This window comes from Prosopis cineraria, unplaced genomic scaffold (assembly GCF_029017545.1).
Source record: "Prosopis cineraria cultivar Desert tree isolate PC_DT_omini unplaced genomic scaffold, ASM2901754v1 PC3, whole genome shotgun sequence".
Lineage (NCBI taxonomy): Eukaryota > Viridiplantae > Streptophyta > Magnoliopsida > Fabales > Fabaceae > Prosopis > Prosopis cineraria.
Window position 1 is genome coordinate 40,541,498 of NW_026555334.1, and position 21,301 is coordinate 40,562,798.

The window sequence follows — 21,301 nt, forward strand, 5'->3', positions numbered from 1 at the left end:
TAAGGGCCTGAGCCCTAAAGTTCAGTTCCTTTTTAAACCTATTTTAAAACCCGGCCCTTATGTGAAGAGCTAGGGTTGGGCGCGTAAGCCCTTTTTAAAAATAAAAATAATAAAAATAAAATAAACTTATAAATTAATTAAAATATTCTGAAAGTAAAAAATAAAATTTATAATTTTTTAAAAATTAAACACACACATTTAGAAGTCTAGTAATAAAATTTAAATCTTGGTTAAAAAATAATTATTTTTTATAAATACACAAACATAATAATTATAAAAATATCAGGAATTTTATACTATACACTGATATTTATTAAATTATATTAAATCAATTTTAGAAAAATTAAAATTAATAATAATATAATGTGGTAGGATTAGGTGAGTAGGGCATTGGCTTTAAACACATGTTTCACCAGGAAAATAATAATAATAATAATATCACAGGGCTTGAAGGGCTACCCGAGTCTGAGTTTTTTTATAGGGCTTATCAGGGCCAAGCCCTTAAGCCTGATTACTTTAAAAAAAATTATTTTCAAAGCCCGAACCCTTATTTAAATAGGGTCTCTAAAGTTCTGGGCCCGACCCTTATTTCCATCTCTAGCAACACTCGCTCGTCTGTTACTTCAAAAGCATTATAAATACACTCAACTCTTGCACCTCATCGTGCCCAGCTAGCAGAATTTTTAGCTCATATGCCCATATTCAACCTCGTCCCATCATTATTCTCTCTGTGGCTACCCACTTTGGTTTCTCCTTGTGCTCCTGAAAGTGGAATAATATGGCAAAGAAACCTCTGATGGTTGGGAGAGTGATAGGAGACGTACTTGATTCCTTCAGCCCCAGCGTGAACATGGCTGTCTCTTACAACAAGAAGCAAATCTTCAATGGTTATGAGCTCTTCCCTTCTGCTGTCACCGACAGACCCAGGGTTGAGATTGATGGACTCGATATGAGGTCCTTTTATACGCTTGTGAGTCTTCTCTTTTCTTCTTCCACCACATTATTTAAACCCTCTCTTTCTTTTTTCACATATATGATTAATTTCTGATTATCATTCTCGTGCTGCGCTGGGATGGTCTCTATGCTTGCTATATATTGAGCTTGAGCTGTTCATTTGTCCCCCCTATCATTGCAGGTGATGACTGATCCCGACGTCCCTGGCCCCAGCGATCCTTATCTCAGAGAACACTTGCACTGGTAATTCCCTTTTCATCAAGCTGAAACCAAGCAAAATACTGTTACGTGCGGTATGAGCTCAATGTTTTTACTGTTTAACTTTCTCAAGACTTATGCCAAATTTCAGTTTTTATTATCGTCTACACGCACGCGCAAACGGTTGCCTTCTACTATTTAATTTTGTCAAAACAAGTGCCAGGTAAATTTTAAGTAATTATCATACACACAAAAAGGGTTTGCCTGTCGTGTATAGAAGAATCATTTTCTCATCTTCCCCTAGCTTGTGTATATTGCAGTCAATTATATATAGCTGTATCTCATGTTCAACAGTATATTTTTTCTCCGAAGCATAACTTTCATACACTTGTGTTATTAACTATCGAAGAAATATGTCAAAACACTTTTTTAGCCCAATAATTACAAAGAAATATGAGATTTGGGTGTTTAAAATGATCTTTTCGGCTCTGTGTGTTTTTGAGAAACCTGAAATATACAGGACTTGTCGTTTGAAACTACTTACTACTCTTCATAAAGTGACGAATCAACAACCATTTTTAGGGGTGTTGAACAATTTTGTGTGATTGATAGTTTGGGGGCAATCAATCAAATCAGTTTGTCAGAACAAAAGACTATTTATTTTAATCAGGGGAATAAAACTAATTAGTTGATCATTAATGAAAATAATGTTGTTTAGTTGAGTAGTTTGGCTTCGTGTTAATTTAGACCCATTTTGGCCAATAGAATGTTTTGGCCTATTAGATTAGAGTAATATAGAGCATAATAGAAAAGATCTCACACGCACAAAAGTGGCACAAACATATATAATTAATATATATATATGAATGTTATTTTAGACTAGTTAAATAGTTTTATGTAAATGTTTGTATTATGAATTTATCTCAATGAAGTTTTGATGAATCCTTTTAAAGCATAAGACGGCAAGGATCAATTGGACTTGGGCCCGCGTTGAGGGAGGATTTTCAAACTATTCTGCGCATCTGTATTGGAATGTTCTTTTAGTAAGGATTATTTCTTCAGTAAAAATGAAATGAAGAGAAGTAAAATACTAATCATTCACAAGTCAAACAGGGCCTTAGATTACGCGCCTTTATTTGTAAGTTACACATACGTCTGTGGAGACAAAGCGAGCGAGGGAGCACGTGCCTATTGGTTCCTATATACTCCTGTCTTTATTTACGTGACATTTTCAACCAGCCATTTTTAACTTTTTTTATATTATAAAGAAAGTGAAAGACATTTTATTTTATATTTAACTTTAAATAATATTATTATATAAATATTATTTTTATTAATAAGAAGAGGTAAAATTAAAAAATTAGTTTTAATTTTTATAAATTATTTTATATTTTGATAATTTTTTTTAAAAAAAGTGTTTCATAAATAAAACTGAAGAGAGAGTACATGCGTAATAATAAGCGACTTCAAATACAGCCTAACTAGCTTGATTAGGCTCCCTGTTCAATGAATTGAGACTGTGGCCCATGACGAAAGTACACAGGCCTCTGAAGTGTCATGACAAACCAATTCATTCAGACCAATGCGATTGAGGGGAAAGGACAGGAGAAAAGTAAACAAGTAGTGGCAGTGAATACAGTATGTGTAAGAGGTAAAGGGACGGTGTGGGAGAATTCTGACTTGGAATTTGATGTTGGCAGGATGGTGACAGATATTCCAGGGACGACGGATGCCACATTTGGTATAGACTCACTCACTCACTCACTGGTTTGTAGCAGAAGTTGCGCAGGACCACGCTAAGGTGACTGATGGTTTTCTTTTCTTGTTGTATGTTGAAAATAATACAGGAAAAGAGGTGGTGAGCTATGAGATGCCGAAGCCAAACATAGGGATACACAGGTATGTGTTCGTGCTGTTCAAGCAGAATCGAAGGCAGTGTGTGAGGGCACCGTCTTTGTCTTCGTCTTCTTCAAGGGATCACTTCAACACTCGGGATTTCGCTGCACAGAACAATCTTGGCCTCCCTGTTGCTGCCGTCTACTTCAACGCACAGAGGGAAACTGCTGCCAGAAGGCGCTGAGAACAATGATGCATTTCATGAATAAATTGGCTTAACATTCCTCACCTCCATCTGATCTGTGTTGTATCCATCAGTATAGTACCGCATTTCCCTGTGTAATATAAATGGCCAAGCATTACCACCTGCGTCTTCTTGTAGTTGCAGTCTGTTCGCCTTCCGATTCAAGGTTGGCCGTACCGCTGTAAGGAATCTGCTTCTGTGTATGTCTATGACATGTTTGTTTCGCTTCTATGGAACGTTTGACTTGCCTTTTGAAGAAAAATCCGGTTGTTTTTTTTTTTTTTGATTGGGGGGGGGGGTGGGGTGAGCCATTTCCAAAGGTTAGCACGGCCAGAAAAGTTTAATTAAAAGCGCTTTTTTGTTTTGTGTCTGAAATTATAGGGACGTTTAAAACATTACCCAATAGCTTTTTCCTCACTCTTAATTATTTTATTATTTACTAGAAGAATAAAATATATTATTCAACATATATCCTCTTAAATTTTATTTATTTTCAAATAGTCTCTTAATTTTGAGTTTTTAAATAGGCAAATTGTACTTTTAAATTTTTTCATGTGCAGATAAGTATTCTATCATATGCTTAATGAACATGGTGCAAAAGGTCTTGCTCGTAAGCATCATTTTAAAATTTTATTTTTTGAAGTGTGTATAGAAAGTATCTTTTTGAAAGACAATTACTTAAATAATATTTAGACTTTTTTAAAGGATTAATTTCATGATTGCTGGCTGTGAAGATATATTGAAAAACCAAAGAAAACTCTATCACATTGTATTTTCTCCCGAAAAAAAAAAAATTAACGTAGAAGGAGTCATGGGCATAAAGACTAAAATCTATTTTTTTTTTGGGTAAAGTTTGAAGTTGAAGAAGTTATCCACAATTCCACGCATAATATCCGCTCTGGAGTCTAGACTGTAACTAATTGAAACCAAATCGTGGCGGAACGCAATTTACAACGTCCAGATCGATTTCAAACAGATCGTCTTCCTCGTCCACATCTATCTCAAGGGTGAATTCTCTGTCGTCTCCAACTGCACGAGTCATGATTCTTGTTCTGGTCGTGCCAGGAATGGAGTAATATGTAATATATATATATATAGATATATATATATATATAATGGAAATAGAATTTAGGTAGGGAGTGAGTAGAACGAAGTCCAACAAATATCGCAGGGATAAACTACATTAGGTTTCAAAGCATCAACTCCTTCTATAGCTGCTCCACCAATTCAACGCCTGCACCAGACATATACCTGCCTATTCGTCTTCAAGTGTCAATTCCAAAGGAGCAAAAACACAATTAATACACACAGAAATGCTACCACTCATATTTGATATCTCAAATATGAACTACTCATACGCATAACTATATCATTCAGTTATGGTCAGCACGACAAGAGATTGGAGAACCGTCAAACTTTGCTTGCAAGTAGACCGATCAGGATTCATCGGTCTGAAAGCCCACTAAGCCTGTAGGCCTGCATTAAAAATAGAATACAAGATCGGTTGAAAAAGAGCCCTTTCAGAAAAGCGCAGCTTGAAAAGAGGCCACGTCTGTACTTTTTAAATCCTGCCGCTGTCCAGAGGCCAGAGGTCCAGAACCAAATTAATTTAAAACCTTTCCAAGTCCAACATTTCATTTCACATCAACTCTTTCGCCCAGAAACAATTTTCCTTTTTCATTTTCAGCTCATACAAGTATCCAAAGAGCATATCAGTCTGAAGTTCATGAATTCCTTATTTGATTTTTATTTTTAGTATTTTTTTGGTAGATAATTTGTCGTTTTTTATTTCCTAAACTATACTGTCTTTTGTCACTTATTCCACCATCATTTTCTAAATTAAATGCTGAGGGCTCTCTGTAAGCATGAGATGAGATGAGTCATATTGTCTTTAAGCATATATAAAAATAGTAACAGGGCAATAATTTTTTTTAAGCCTTCCGCACAAAGGGCAGAAAAGTCCAGCTCGGTTAGGCTTTCGACTTGCCGGGCTCGGGGAAGAAATCTGAGCCCTTCCCAAGCCTACTTATCCAACTCCATGATCACGTATAATTTCTAAGGTCTCATTCAGTACTCAGAATTAGATAAAATTAATGCAATTTATGGATAAAATGTATCTTTTGCACCTGTAAATAAAAAAGTAATAAAGGAGTAGCCACAGTGGTTTTTGGGCCTGAATTGCATGGATTGATGCTGTGCTAGTGTCATGAAAAAAAAAATAAAAAAAAGGAACCTTCACCATCAAGCATCCCAGGCATTGTCTTCATGATCCTGACCAAATCGAACATCATAGATGCAACTATTCTTGAACAGTTTTCCAGAAACTAAAAGGGAATGTCTACCCATAAAGATATTTTACTTAGAAGGTCTTGTAAATGAATTCCGCCTAGAACAGGGAGAACAAGTAAAGGATATAAATGTAGTCCCACGAATGACTCGGGATCTCTTCTTATCACAAAAAGCTCCAATAAGCGGAGCATGAACTCTTTGATTTGAGAGGAAACAATGCTCAATAGTATCAAAGGTTCAATATTTTTGTGCAGCTTTCTCCTATGATTCGCATAATGCATCCAGAAAACAATCTCAAAGAAAAGCAGAGGCAAAATAACCCACGCCAGCCAACACGAATAATAATCATTTGATCTAGGTTTGACTGAAAAACTTGTTCTCAAATGCAATCGAATAATGTAAATACAATGGGCTCATAATCTTACAGTTAATTGACAAAATAAAGGAAATAGCTCCTCAGTACATGAGGTTACAGTCACCAGTCAACAAGAAAGGGTATTGAGAAAACTTCAATTCATCAACTGTCCAGGAAGCTCCAGAGTTTAAGCATGGAGTTCAAGCATATTAAAAAGCATACTTTTGCCATCGTGAGAATTCCCCACTACTGCCCACTCTAGGAGTCTCGGCCATGTCTCAGTCCCAGTATCTAACTGGTAATTAATATAAGCAGAACTCACGGTAAAGGGTCACATAAACATTGCAAACTCGTAATTTTCAATGATGAAAGACATCTCTCATTAAAAAAGTTTTTTCGCATCGTGAGAACACACAAACAAGAGAGAACATTGTCTCAGTCCTCGGCCTATCCAAAATCATCTATAAGTTTCCAATAAACATTGCAATAGGTTTCCACATCTATTAGCTGAACAGCAAATGAATTTAACCTTTATATATATTAAGGTCAATCTGCATGTGGGAGAATTCGATAACAACGTGACATACTTCAAATGCATGTAAGTCTCAAACATCAAGAATGCACTCTTTGATTAGTGTGCTCGATGGTTTTTAAAGATGCTAATCATGCAAGTATCAACCCAAAACCTTGGATCGATGAATTCACATTTTGTCTTTTGTGAACTGCACCAAAAGATAAAATAATAGCTATAAATTTCACCCTTAATGAATATTTTTTTAAATTCTTTTTCATATAGTAGTGTTAAATTCACTGAAACGCAAGCAAAATAAAGGTTGTCATATTGCCAGGTCAAATCGCATAATTTAAGCCAACAAGTGAGAAGTGTGTTTCATTGAGCAAACACCAAAAATTGGTAATTTCATTTCATTCTAATGACAAAATTTGCCAGGTCAAAATGTTCTATACAGAATATTTATGATCGCACAGCATAGCTGTTTAAGTTGATACCGTCTCAAATGGACCAAGATTTTGTGCAATCTTCGAGATTTAATCTTGAAACTGTTCTACTTATCAACTTGCACCACACAAGCCACCACCATAATTGGAAAATCAAGCACAGGAGATATGAAATCAACCCAAAAAAAAAAAATCTAGATAAGAAAACAAAACAGAAGCATAATATTTACTTCCACCACACAACAATACTACAGTACAAGTCACGCCGGGTAGCTTTTCCATTAAGAACTTTCAATGAAGAGCAATAACATTTTCTACATCTCACGTTTGAATGCAATAAAACGGTCCATTTAATCTCATAATATATGCACTGCCATCCAAAACTGCAATGCCAATCGAATCTCTAGAATACAATAAGAAGTGAAAATAGCGTGTAGATCAAGAAACAGGCATACGCTATCAGTCCGCGATGTTCATCCTCACCATCAGCAAGCGAGACAAGGAGACTCGTGGAGGCCCTCGTCGCCCAAAGTACAAAAATCGCGGCAAATACAAAGCCCGCCATCCCAACCTGCGGCAAGAACAGCGATAGAGCGGATAAAATCACTAGCGGCAACATGCAATACCCCACCACGCTCGTGCATGTATGCAGGTCCAAATTACCGGATCGACCAGCCAACATGTTGAAAACCACGTATAAGAAAATAGACGACACCACGATCCAACCCAAAATGACACCGAATTGTATTTTTCCAGCGAGTAACTGAAAGAGGCAGAAGGATATGTAGAGAAGGATGGGACCAGATAAGTCGGAATCCTTGTGAACCACGTAATTTATCCGATAAGGAATGAGTATCGATCTGATTTTCTTCCAGATTTGGTCCGGGTGGATCCCAAGCTCGTCGAGCAGAGGTTCCTCGTCATCAAAGTTAGCAGAGCCACCACCTCCGATGGGTCCACCGTAAAGCGGACCGGACGAGGTGGATGCGGCTGCAGACCCTATGTCAAAGGACATGAAGGGTATACTGGAACTGGAAGGCCGGGGAGGTTGAAACGGAGCCGTGGGGACCCGCCGCTGCGGGAAACCAGCCCCAACGTTGACGGGGTTCGCGCCCGATTTGAAAACCACCGGTGGGACTTGAAACTCTTTATGAGCCATGAGATCAGTCGAAGAGGCAGGAAATCTGCCAGAGGCTTGAGATGAAATTAGGGTTTTGAGAAGGGGAAAGAAGCAAAATTTGGGGGTTTGCCGTGCGCTGCCAGAGTGAAAAGGGAGAGCTACAATAAACAAGGAAGGAAGCCAAAGATTATTTGGGAGGAAAGAGGAACGCGCAAAATTGTTCCTTGCAGAAGCGGTGGGGGTGAGGAAGGGGCTCTACCACCGAAACCAGACTGTTTTAATACAGATTTTTTTTTTTTTTGGTTTTGTTTTTGGTACAATCCACATTGTGTCTATTTGTTCGGAGATCGAATCATGACAACATCTCAAGAGTGAATCGACATTTGGGCTAATGGGCCTGAGAGGGTATTTGAGGTGTTGGGCTTAAAGTATGGTCCAATGTGGGGGAAGACTTATTTACGCCTGGGGACGGTAATTGTTTTAAAAACTAAGGTACATAAAACCGGACCGGTCATTAAACCGGTCATGACACTGGGTCACGGGTTAGTGGTTCAATCAGGGTTGAACCGGGGGTTGAACCGGTGGCAAACCGGTCATGATTAAAATAATACAATTTAAATAAAAAGACATTAATTATAAAAACATTCAACCAAATCCAACCACTCAAAAGTCTAACAATAATAAAATACTATATTTTTGGACTTAGCATGCTCTTTTTCTCTAATTTTTTATTTTTTGACTTTAATTTTATTTTTTTTTGTTATTTTTTTCCGAACTCAGAGCTCTGAAAAGTTAAAAATGAAAAAAAAAATCAAAAACGACGTCGTTTTGAGGTAAAAGTCTGAAAAAATATTAACCCGGTTAACCCAGTCAACCCACCGGGTTATCCGGGTTATATCGGGTTGAACCCGGGTTGACCGGGTTACACCGGTTCACTCCCTCACCGGGTTAAGTGCAAACCCAGACCAGACAGGGGACCGGTTCACCGGTTTTCTGGTTGACCCGGCCGGTCCGGTCCGATTTTCAATACCATGTTAAAAACACACGGAAATTTTGTTGAAAACAAAACACAAGCGCTATATAATTTGTTTGTTGGACTCAATCTTTGTTAGTCTAAGGGGTTTAGAAATACTGAAGTCTATTCTGATTGTGTGAAAGCTATTAATTTTATTTTGAGAGGTCATCATGAAGACCACCCTTACTTTAATATGATTCAAAATGCTTGTAATATTTTTTATTGAGATTGGCTTGTTTCCATTAATTTTGCTTTTAGGAACATTATTAGCCATGTTCACTCTCTTATAAGAGAAGCTTATTTTATGGAGAGTTATTTTTGCACTTTAGATCATTACCCTCCTAATATTATTTTTGGAAGTGAATGATGTTTGAGGTTTTTCCTCTCTGTTTTCTTGCTTTAGTTTCTATTGATGTTGTACTGCATCTGTTGTTTGAATGAATTTCAGTCTTGATCCAAAAAAGAAATTACACAAAAAGGGACTGAGCTCCCAAACCTTCAGGAGAAATAAAACTCCTTACAAAACAAGGAACAACCTCAAAAATAGAAGAGGAAAAGCCCCTCTTTTGCCATTCTATTTGCCACTTGGTTTTGTCCTCAAAATGGATCTAAACTTTTCAATTCCATTTCAGCATCGTAACGATTTCGACAAACATCAAGCTGCCTATACTTCCATGCGATTTCGCGTTATCACACTCTATAGATGTTCTACCCAAAAATAGGTGTTCAATCATTCTGAGATGTGAGCGCGCAACGGTACAAGGGTTGCACAGTGCTCCGGTTTGCACTAAATATACTATCTATGGCCGAAAAACTGTTTGCCAAGTTATTTTGGGGAGCACATTCAATACTCGTCTGGGGTGATAGTTACCTTATGTCCATCATTTCTGAAATAATCTAGACTATTTAAATTTAATTTGAACAATCCAAATTTAAATGCATTTTTATTTTAAGTATAAAAAATTACAAAATTTAGTGAATCTATTAATTACTAATATATATAGTCCATATTTAACTAGGTTAGTTCAAATTTAATATTACTTTTTTTTATAATTTTTGTAAATTGATCATACATATTTACTTTGGATTTTTTAAATCTTATAGTATAATAAATTAAAAATTTTAAATTTAAACAATGCAGAGTAAATCTATATAGTCAATTTATGAAAATTATAAAAATTAATATTAAATTTGAACTAATCTGATTAAACATGAACAATATATACTAGTGATTAATAAATTTATTCAAATTTTATAAATTTTTATTTTTAAAAATAAAAAAGTATTTAAATTTGGATAGTCTAAACTATTTTGGGAGGTGATGACTGATAAGCACCCGGTGCTCATTACCCCTGATAACAATTAACTATTAATTTTATACTTATTTTGTTTTAAAATGTAAAACACTTTTTTTAAATTTGGATGTTAAAAAATATAAAATATTTTTAGTTTTTAATGTTTAATTACACAAATATCCTCAATGAATCAATAAATGACCAAACATTTTGCCTTTAAACAAGATATCTTATTAAATAAGAATATATATATATATATATATATAATAATGTTACTTTAAAGATAGTTAACTAATTTATCAAATGGTCAATTCAATTAAAAATATTTTATATTTTTTAATGAATGGAGTACCAATCTTAAACTTAGTTAAAAAGATAAATAAATAAGTAATGATTCTTCGTAGTTTTAAGGCAATTTATCAGCTGGACACAAACTTCAATTTTAAAAGGGTAGAAAACACCAGTATTTTTGAGATTGTTTAAAATTATTTTTATTTTATTATTTTAAGAACTGAAATTTTGTATAACATGTTTTGAGAATAAAAAAATAATAAAAATAGGTATTTTTTCAATTCTCTCTTGTTCTCCAAAATAATAATCACAGAATATTTAAAAGTTATTTTTATTTTTATATTTTTCAAAACAATATTTTATATCTTTGTTTCTCAAAATATTTTTTGAAAACACGTTACCAAACAAATTTTTTTATTCTCTTATTTTAAAAAATAAAAAACTGTTATCAAAACAAGTTTTTAAATAAACCCCTTATTCTAGTTCATTTTTCCTGTACGTTCAGACAATTCTTTATTATTATTTACAGTCACAATTTAAGAAGTGCTTAAGTCAAACTCAAAGTATTTGGCATGTTTTCAAAAAATAAATAAACGGCGACAATATTACTGAAAAACAACACCAATTAATAACCTTTTCTATTTATTTAATTTTTAGAATTCAATGTACATCTAGCAGATAACGAGGTTGATGAATGGCTTAGGCAAGATGGCGTGAAGGAAGTACCTCTCTGCTGCTCCGATCTATTAGTATTTGGAGGCTAACCGACATTTTTTGTTCTGGTCCCACAAAACGTTTCCGCTTATGGAGTATGATAAATCTGTTGAGTTCTTTTCTTATGAGTTTTGATAGGATGCAGCGGAGCGAGGTAGCATTTTGTTTCAACACATAGGCTGATTATCCTTACACATGGAGAATATTCATGAAATTACCGTTTCAAGACCATATACGACATAGCCAGTCGTTGGAATTGTGCCTAGCCACTTGCCCCGACTTAAAAAGAACGAACCTTTAAACGCTTCATCTGGTTGGCGTCCAAGTCTCCCACCAACTGCTTGTGAAGTAATGTTATTATGCAGCAGCAGGATGGGGATGATGCCCCTGCACCACGTGCTCCTGCTCCTCTCTAAGTGTGCAAGTATCGCTCCCACCGCTTGGCACTGAATCATGAGAGCCTCTCAGAGCATCTGAAAGCGATTGTGTCTCCATTTATGAATCACGATTTATATATTGGTATTTTTCTTAGTTCTTTTTGTCCACTGATCTTCAGCTATTCTTGTCTTCTCCTTCACAGGCGAGATCAAGGCCACAGCCTTACATCAATAATATAGCCTTAGATACGGTTATGATGTCCAAATCCGCAGGCTGCAAAATACTCTGTGACTGAGCCCTACAAACATTTAATACCAACGCAATTTCATTATTCTCCCATCCCATGTCACCACCACCGAGCTATATCAGATCCTGTTTTCGAGTTTTCTGCAGGCGAGTGAGCGGTTATTCAATCAAATTCGAAACACGTTCAAGATAATATTTTTAACACAGGGCATAGACGACGAATAATCTGGTTGAAAATGGACAGTTTTGACTTTGATGTCAAATGAGGAGGTGAGTGAATGAGGGAAGGCATGTCCGGATCAGTGTTGGTATCAAAATCAAGTGAGAGATGGAGAGACGTTGACGCGGTTTGGTTTGGGTTTCAGTGAGGAGGAGCAGGGCTACCAACAGCTATGAAAGATTTTGTTAATTGCATTTTGATATCTGATTAGACGTCCTTGACCCTCATTTAATAATTTTGAATCACGGCAAAAATCTTTGCTGGTCAAACCCTGTGACTGACCATCAGGTAAATGATCTTCATGCCAGAGCAACCCACATCAGCATTATGCCAAATTACATCAACGAACCCCGACTTTATCAGCTTTATCAGTTATCACCCATGGCTCTCCGAAACTTATGTTACTTCCTAGCGTCCACAAAATTGGAATTTTGTTCATTACTGATATATGCAGATATTTCTAATCATTTTTTAGAAAGCTATAAATTAGGTTTTTAGAGCTACATAAAAATTTTGAGGACATTGCCGTGGATTTTAATTTATGAAAACAAAATTACAACCCAAACCCTTTTCTTTTTATTGAGCGCCGATGCAATCCGATTCAAAGTACAATTAAACACCAAGTGTGAATATCTCAAACTTTTTAAAAATTACTGCTTATATTTTTACATTTTGTAATTACAGAAAATTATCTCAAAAATATAATCCAATTTAAAGGATGAAATATATTTTTATGATGGTTAATTTTTTTGGTTTATCAAGACCTCTCAATGTACTTGCTTGACGAAAGTCAGGTGTTTAGATTGTTGAAAAAAATATTAAATTTCTTAAATTCATTATATGTTTTACAAGTATCAAAATTTATATGTAGCTATGCATATACACCTAACCATCTAAAATTAGTTAAGGTGATACGAATGGGGTGAAATATTAATAAAGGTTTCGAATTTAAATCTTCTTTAAATGTAAAAAACAAGTTTACATTTGACAAAACCTACTTAATTTACTAGATATAAATTCACTGTAATATATAAGCAATTTAAATAATAATTGTACTTTAAAGCTACAATTTCACAAAATTTAATAATAAATTTCCTAGAGGTTCTCTCAATATGATCAAGGATGGGACAATGATGTCCATGAGAATTGGGAGTTTGATCTTGGAGTACACTGGTAGGATTGGATGATTGAGCTTGGATTTGTTTGAAGAGAGGAAAAAGTGAATGTTGACTATGCGTGTCCTGGCACTGTTCCGGGTCTTCGTTTTTACTTGCAGAGGATTTTTGTTATTTACCTTCTATTCAGTAGAGCAGCAGTTTTTTTTTTTTTTTTAAGTTTCTTCTGTTTATTAAAAAAAAAAAGTATAAGATATCACCCATGTTTGTTATTTACATTCATGCATGAAACTAAAGAAAAATGCTTTTTTTCCGGTTAACCATCCCTTAGTCTTTCAATGTGAAATCAAATCATGAGGGTCACACGATAAGCCGTGTTACGGGGGCATATAAAATATTATAGGAACGTCGACCAAATTGATATATCTATACTATAGGAACGAGCGATAAGCCGACCACTCGTTATCGTAAAATGTGCTCTAGCTGGAAAAGAAGCATCAAACTCGAACCCTAGTGCGATGGTGAACTGTGGATTTCTCAGAAAGAATGCCTGAAAAATGCTGCACTTGCATCCCTTGTGATCATATCTTAGGATAAGAGTGCAGGAAATCCTTTAACAAATAAAGCAAATTTCATTCAGAGTACTTGTCAGTCACACGCAAAGACAGAGAGCAAACTAGCCAAGCACAGTAGTTGCTTTATATTCATTCATTTTATGGCAGATAGCCAGATTCATATCATAACTTTTGGTTCACGAATTAATATCTAACCCCCCCTTTCCGAAAAACAGATATCATCAGAATGGAAACCAACACACTAGTAATCTGATACATGATGTGATATTATCCTATGGAACAGAAACATGGACTGCTACTGTCGACTCAGATTTTTACACTGAAACAAAACAAATAAATAGTGCTAGTGGGGTCCTCCAAACATATCAATTGCTGGAACTGGAAGCATTTTGGGCGGAGCTTGAGCCGAGGTTCAGGTCAAGAATGGTGTTCGGAGCACCGGCTTTTGAATTTGCCTGCTTGGACAGCTTCTGTTTGAGCTCAGACAGCAGAACCTGGTTCTCTTGATTAAGAAGCTGAGCTTTCTTCCTCAGCCTCTCGTTCTCTTTCATTATGTAGCAGTTCTGCAGGTACAGCTTCGAGTTAAGCCTTTCCATATCTGTCAGGCGATTCTCTCTCTCGAGTAACCCTGAAACACAAAACGAATGGGATCAAAACGGACGGGATCTTTCCATTATATAAATACAATTCAGTCCCCGGAAACATGATACAGATAATGTATTTATAAATATCCACTTCATCGAGACAAGCACAGAGACATGATTAGAGATAGAAAATACATAGATATCTAGAAGACAAGAAAGGAACAGAACCACCTCGCAGGTGATAAATGTTAAAGAAGAAGAAATAAGATTAGGCTTGGTCGATAATGTTTTGCTTTAGGAAATTGCTTTGGTAGATATAATTATGACGGTTAAACGAAGAAGCCAATGGCAAGAGGGAAAAGCATGGCGAGTGGAGGCCAGAACAAGCGAGTCTTTTGGACCACACTATGATCAAATAAATAGCGTCATATGGGTTGTCTGAGAAACTAAAGCATGTGGTGAAAATCACGGTTGTCCAGCCCTGCACTCACTTGAAAGTACCCAACAAAAAAGTAAAAAAAAAAAAAAACATAGTAGTTTCTTTCGGCTGTCCCAAGATGGAAGAAAAGGATAAAGGTCATCAACAAAAGAGACAAGCTTCAGAAGAAGATCTTCAATGCGTTTCTGTGTCTGTTTAAACGGAGCCGTTGTTCACTTGCTCCTCCTCGCCCATCAGAGGCACTCAAAATTTTTTAATGCGAACTCGTTTAAAAAAATGGAAGAAAATGAAGCATAGGCTGCCGTGGAGCTACAAAAGACAAAAAAACAATTGACCGTGGATTTTGAACTAAATAGAAAATTACGCAATAATGCTTAAAGAAAATGGAAAAGAATCGGCCGAGAAAATATTAAAAAGGCAAAAGTTTGTCGCACAGAATCAGGTGGAGTAAACCGAGACACCAAACTAGGAGAACCCCTACATGCGATTCCCGCACAAAAGTTAGAAGAAGCCAAACAGAGAGAATTGAAGATGATTGGACCTCAGATATCTGAACAAAAGCTAAACCAAACTCGAAGAAGCCAAAAGAATTGAGATAGGTCTTGATGTACAACACAAAGTGCATCTCTCGTGGAATCAAGCAGGCATAAGAAAGCATGTAAGGGGGGGGGGGAGTGGGGCCCCTGCCTTTCTCTATATACCTTTTTGAAAAAGAAGACCTTTTGAAAGAAGTCGGGCGAGAAGAAGCTGGTGGAGGAAGCAATCTGGATTCTTGAACAAGGAGAAGTTCGTGGAAGTAAAAGTGAGGGACAAGGGGCACATTGAGGCGTTAATTTATAGAGGAAAAGGCAGAGGAGGGAGGGAGGGAGAGACAAAAGAAGACGTGGTTCTCTCCTCTTTCTGACAGAACAATCATGCATGGGTAAGCAGGGAAGGCGGCCGGGTGAGAGGCTCAAAGATTTCATGTGTTGGGTTCTATGATTATGGTTATGGCTATGGCGTCATGTGAATGATGATAGGTTTTTTGTATCTGTCATGCTTCTTGTTGTTGCAGTTGGTGTCTGCTAGTAGTAGTACTGTGCAGGCGAGGGAGGATGGAGAGGTAGAAGAGGGGGAGGGGCATAATGGGAAGTGCAGGTGGGAGAAGAGAGGGACAATAATGGGGGATTGTTCAGCTAGGAGCTTGTAAAATGATGGTGGGCTAGGTCGTCCCCAAGATTCGCAATGATGGTTTGGATTGGGTTCTAAACCAAACCACCCCCACCTTACCATCGAATCGATTACTTCTCTTTTGTTTTTACTTATTATGCTTTCTTTCTTTCTTCTTCTTCTTTTTTTTCCAGCAAAATTCTAATTTTATGTGTTGGGAACTGCTGCTCGTAATCATTCATTCTCCTTTGCGCTAATCTCATTCTTCCTTTGGTTGGGAGGAGATCTCAGACTGCCACTAACTTTTGGATTCGTCCCTGCCCTTGCCATCTAACTCTGTTTCCCTTGAGATTGTGTCTTTAATTAGTCATTACTGCAACTATAAGCACCCCCCACCCCTATGTTCTCTTGACATACTCACGAGTTTTTTTTTTTTTTCCTTTCTTTCTTTTTGAGATGACCAAATCAATATCCATATCCAACAATTGAAAGATGCTCCACCACCACGCGATTTAACGAGGGTACGTTTATGGCAAGCCAAGTGTGAAATCATTTAAAGGGTTCCCGCAAAAAGCAAAAAACAAAAAGCACGAAAAAGGAGATTGTGCATGAGATGCATTGTCATGGGATAAATTGTAAGTTTGTCTGAGATCGAGATTCTTTACTTGACAAGTATAATGCTTTGTGGGGGAACAGAGAGAGGGAGTGACATGTGATATGAGATAATGCTGGTTTACATTTAAGTTTAGCCTATTCACTTCATGCGTCAATAATTATTCAAAAAGTATTATATACCTATGACCTATCAATCATAAAGTCTTTTGAGGAGGAAAACTAATGCAAGATTTAAATTTTAAGACCAACGTGTTAGTTGACCCCAAATCAGTCTAACAGAGTGATGCGAGACGGGCAAGCTCAAGAAAAGTTGTAAAGGAACGAGGGTGCTATCCGATGTTTAAACCAAGCCAGTGTCCCAGCACGAGATCTGGCTGGTCAACAAAATGATAAAGATGCGGTCAAAGGAAGTAGAGAAGCGTAGGGGGGCAAAAGGTTATGTCCGAAAGCCACGAGCATACAAGATTCGCAATAAATGGCGTAAATGCGTGAATGAAATGAATAAATCTGGTCAGACCCAAACAATGATGGCAAGCCCCAACAATAATGGTTCCAGTTCCTTCCCTCCGGCAATCCACGACCATTTTTTACTTTTCCCCTGCGGTGCCGAGTCACCCCCCATGGAATATTTTAATGAAAAATTCGAGTTTTCATGAGTCATGCCACACGAGGGAGGTTAAGGGGTTTAAATTCGTCCATAAATGTGCATGACAGTGTTCGAGAGTTCTTGCAAGACTGGCACTCATGAATACCTATCATCATATACCACGCCTATAATTACAATTATGCAGTGTGGTAATGACGACCCATCTTTATTTTCAACGAGCGAAAAAAAGAAAGCGAGGAAAGGAGATGATTGCATAGACTTGGTGAGAAGCAGAGGAAGCGATCAAGGACCAACACACGTGAAGGGCTTTGAAATTTCAATCCTGTAGAAGTAGTATCTCTTCATCATGGGGTGGGCGTGTGATTCCACTGGCAATAGAAAGATCCACGAGTGACCCACTGGTAATGAGTTGAGTAGAACTCAACAAAAAAAAAAAAAAAGCTGAAAAGGCATGGAGGTATTTAGCTACTCCAAGGACATTCATGGCTTCATCAATATTGTAGTAGGCCTTTAAAGTCTCCCCCATCACTCCTTTTTCTGAGGTCATGTTTAATGATTCCCCATAATACCGATTCCTGCAGCGTTAATGATGATTTTTTTCCTTCCATTATTACGCTGCGTAAGTGCTTTCAACTCTACACGTGAGCTTAGGCTCTGATCATTTTCTTAGGGCTTCATAACTGCTACAGCAAGGTAATGCTACCTCCTATCCAACTCTGTTCTGTTTAAACACTTGTCCGATGATAGTTAGTTAGCTTCATCGTGGAAATTTTTCACATTCTGATCACCGGAAGCTTGAGAGTTGGGACTTGAGAGAGTCCTTTCGTCACCCAAAAATGTAGCTTTTCCAGAGATTAGGCCCACTAATTGTCATGTTCAGATTTGGTCAATGTTATTCATGCTATAATATAATCACAAAATTAGAAACATTTTCTGTCAACCAAAGAATGACACCCCTTTCTTAAAGGTCCTGCATAGGCTGCAAAAAGTTAGACCCGTTCTAATGCAGCAATACACTTCCATTCGTATGTCATATTTACCTCTCGTATTATTTGAAGGAAGTGGACAGTTTCAGGACAAGGAATTGCAATGCTTAGTTCTTCAGCCAATATTTAAAGCTAACCACAACAAAAATATGGTTTACTTTGTATCTGCAAAACCTGTAGTTAACTCTAGCGATGAAGAGTTCTTTTTTAAGCACAAGATTGTTTCCACGATGCCCGGGATACTAAAAAGATGAGGGCAATATATTTTTACCTGCAGAAATGATCACCCAGAGGAAATATCACCGCTTATCTTAGCCAGATGTTATATCAAAAATGAAGAAGCGCTTACATTACTGCACAATCTTTATCTCAGCTCAGAGATTTTAGGAACATGAGAAGTTGTCAAAGCTTCTGTATAAATACATCATGGAAGATTTTTCAAAAGCTATGTCTAAGGAGGTTAAAATCATTCTCCTTCAGGAAGTCTTTGGAGCGATCATATACCTTTTATCCATCATCCATGGAGAACCATTCAATGGTTACAGCTAGAAGATTTAACTTCAAATCACAGCAAAAAGTGTTATCCCAGACAAAAACACCAACACTTAGAAACATAGTTATTATGGTAGTAAAAGGAAATTACTCGCGTTTTCGGATGCATGAAAAGGGACAAAGATGCCTTTCAATACCGCGGGAAAAGTTATTATAACCATTTAATGGATGAAATAATGGCAGATAGCAGGGCATTATGTTTGTGCACGAGATTTCAACTGGAAACAGTACTTATCTCGATTGGTTAGTGAATGGGCTTCAATGCAGTCGACGACATAGGCTATGATTGAAGTTCTGTAGGCAATGATCAGGGCTGTAAAACTCTTCCTCGATAGATTTTAGATAATCAAAAGCAAACAGTTCCATCTCACTTTTAAATTTACTGTTGCATACTTGCACTGTCCTCAAATATAACTTTCATATCGGGTGGATACATGTTAGGCACAAGCCATAAGACCGAAAATAAAGCAAAAGGTCCCGTGTTTCTTTACTGTCCAATGAAGAAAAAAAATGTTGAAGTTTGACTATCAACATAACAGGATCCCCTTTTTTACTCCAGGCAATGGAAGTCAATTTAAATCAGCTAGTCATGGCTGAGGAACTGCTTTTAATTAAAAAAAAAAAAGATCATTTCTTCTTCTTCCCTCATAAAATTAACATATACGTTGGATTCATTTACATAACTCCAAAGAAAATTGTGTAACTGTTGTTATCAGCTTGATTATTGCACATAATTGCCTAGATGGTGAAGAGACTGTATGATTCCAAGAATAGCAAGCGAAGTATGAAGAGTTGAGTTCTCATCTATAATATAGAACACGCAAGATCGACCCGCAACTCTTCACACAGACTCGCAAGGGCACCAAGGAAATCCCAGTTCCGCACATCAACCGTGACATGGAGCCCGAAATCTGTTAATAGTAGTTCATGAGTGCTACAGTTCAAAAGCCAGTAGATCATCGTTCTCGCATAAATTTGGCAAACTAGGGTTCTCTCCAAAATAATTGCAGGGTTCTCTCTCCAATCATTCTATCAACTAACTATCACCTTTGAAAAAAATGATCATCAATAAATTAACAAAATATAATCGGTTCAAACATCACCCTCATAAACTCAAAACACCAACATAAAATCAAGCATTAACACTTACTTCAGCGGAAGAATTTACCAGAAACTAAATGGAATCTTCACGGCACCGAGTTTAAACTGGATAGTTTCCCTTTAACGAAAACCAACAAAATCAGAAGAGGGAAATAAGAAGATACCTTAGCGGGACCAATGAAAGGGTTAGATTTGGTGAGAGACATGACATAAGAGGTGGCTTCTTCATTTTGTTGGAGTCGAGAATATGCGGGCGCTAAATGTGATTAAAGTCCATGGCTATTCCAACGGAGCCTACCACTGGTCCCACTTGAGCATGCATGGAGAAGTATGTATAAGCTATGTTGAAGGCTCGACAAGAAGAAGACAATAATTAATATCACCTACGATCTCGGAGGGTTTCCCATTCAATCGTCATTGTCCTCTCTCAGCTACAGTACCGCTCGACGCTACGCCGCGAAGTTGGGATGGCGGCAGTCGCATACACAAACTAAGATTCAAAACGATGCGCTGCATAATGGGCCGAAGTCCAAAAATATTAGACTCCCTGACCCAGTTTGATACATGCCTGGATTTCTGACCCGAAATCAGATACCACACGAGTTTTCGTTTTCATTAAACTTTTTTTATTTCAATTGAGTATAATTAATTATAAAATAATTAATTAATATAATTAATTTTAATTAAAATTAATTATATTATAATGAAATTTTTTTATATATTACTTTTCAAAATTAAATTATTGATAAAGTTATATTTTATATTCTTAAATTTGTTAAATTTTATTTAAAAACTAAAATATACTTCCTCCGTTAAAAAATATAAAGTATTGTTTAAAAAGTTAAATGTTAAAAAATATAAAATATTTTTAGTCTTTTGAGATATAACCATTACTTTTTTAAAAAAAAAGTATCTTTATTAATAATGACTTTATATTTATTATAAGGTGTTTAATAGGGGTAAAAATGAAAAGATGTAGTTAGTTTAAAAGTAGGTAACTACTTTATTAGGATAAAATTTGATTAAAAATATCTTACATTTTTTAATAGGGGGAGTATTATTTAACAGTAAAATTAACTCTATAAATAATCTTTCAGAGTTCATTTTGAAATGTGATTCTGACTTAATAATCAATTATTAATTTTTTTTCTATTTGAGAATTTTTTCTAAAAATTGATTATCTAGGCCCCATAATCAATTATAACATCTTCCCAAACAGGTAGATCAACTAATACGAAAATCAATAATAAAAATTAGTATAATTTATTTTTTATAAATTTGCAGTGCACGAGTGCACGCATGAGAGAGAGAGAGCGCGCCATTGAACTTGCTTAATTATTTGGGTTAGAATTTCTTTGGGTCCAAGTAAGTTCGTTTAAAAATTTAGAACAATAATTTAAGTTTAGTTTAATGCAAAGAAGTGTTTAAAGTAGAGACATGTATTTAAAGACTTGAATCAGAGGGAG

The 21,301-nt window shown here is 36.3% G+C and overlaps 3 protein-coding genes and 1 long non-coding RNA gene across 4 annotated transcripts; 1 reads left to right on the top strand and 3 right to left on the bottom strand.

The window, feature by feature from the left end:
* The first annotated feature begins 778 nt into the window (after window positions 1–778).
* Window positions 779–3,456, top strand: LOC129306777 (protein TERMINAL FLOWER 1-like). The gene is made up of 4 exons (XM_054947504.1): window positions 779–970; window positions 1,136–1,197; window positions 2,853–2,893; window positions 3,000–3,456. Exons 1-4 carry the CDS (start codon window positions 779–781, stop codon window positions 3,230–3,232), a joined length of 528 nt encoding a protein of 175 aa, XP_054803479.1. The 3' UTR covers window positions 3,233–3,456.
* Window positions 3,457–7,032: 3,576 nt separating this feature from the next.
* On the bottom strand, window positions 7,033–8,215 carry LOC129306715 (uncharacterized). Its single transcript, XM_054947434.1, has one exon. The coding sequence runs from the start codon at window positions 7,990–7,992 to the stop codon at window positions 7,237–7,239; it is 756 nt and encodes a 251-aa protein (XP_054803409.1). The 5' UTR covers window positions 7,993–8,215; the 3' UTR covers window positions 7,033–7,236.
* A 5,679-nt stretch (window positions 8,216–13,894) lies between these two features.
* On the bottom strand, window positions 13,895–16,341 carry LOC129305215 (protein LITTLE ZIPPER 3). The gene is made up of 2 exons (XM_054945202.1): window positions 15,527–16,341; window positions 13,895–14,430 (listed from the first exon to the last, which is right to left on the bottom strand). Exons 1-2 carry the CDS (start codon window positions 15,645–15,647, stop codon window positions 14,168–14,170), a joined length of 384 nt encoding a protein of 127 aa, XP_054801177.1. The 5' UTR covers window positions 15,648–16,341; the 3' UTR covers window positions 13,895–14,167.
* A 2,856-nt stretch (window positions 16,342–19,197) lies between these two features.
* On the bottom strand, window positions 19,198–20,296 carry LOC129305216 (uncharacterized). Its single transcript, XR_008591922.1, has 2 exons — window positions 20,000–20,296; window positions 19,198–19,645 (listed from the first exon to the last, which is right to left on the bottom strand). It is a non-coding gene; the product is annotated as an uncharacterized LOC129305216 (long non-coding RNA).
* Between the last annotated feature and the right edge of the window lie 1,005 nt (window positions 20,297–21,301).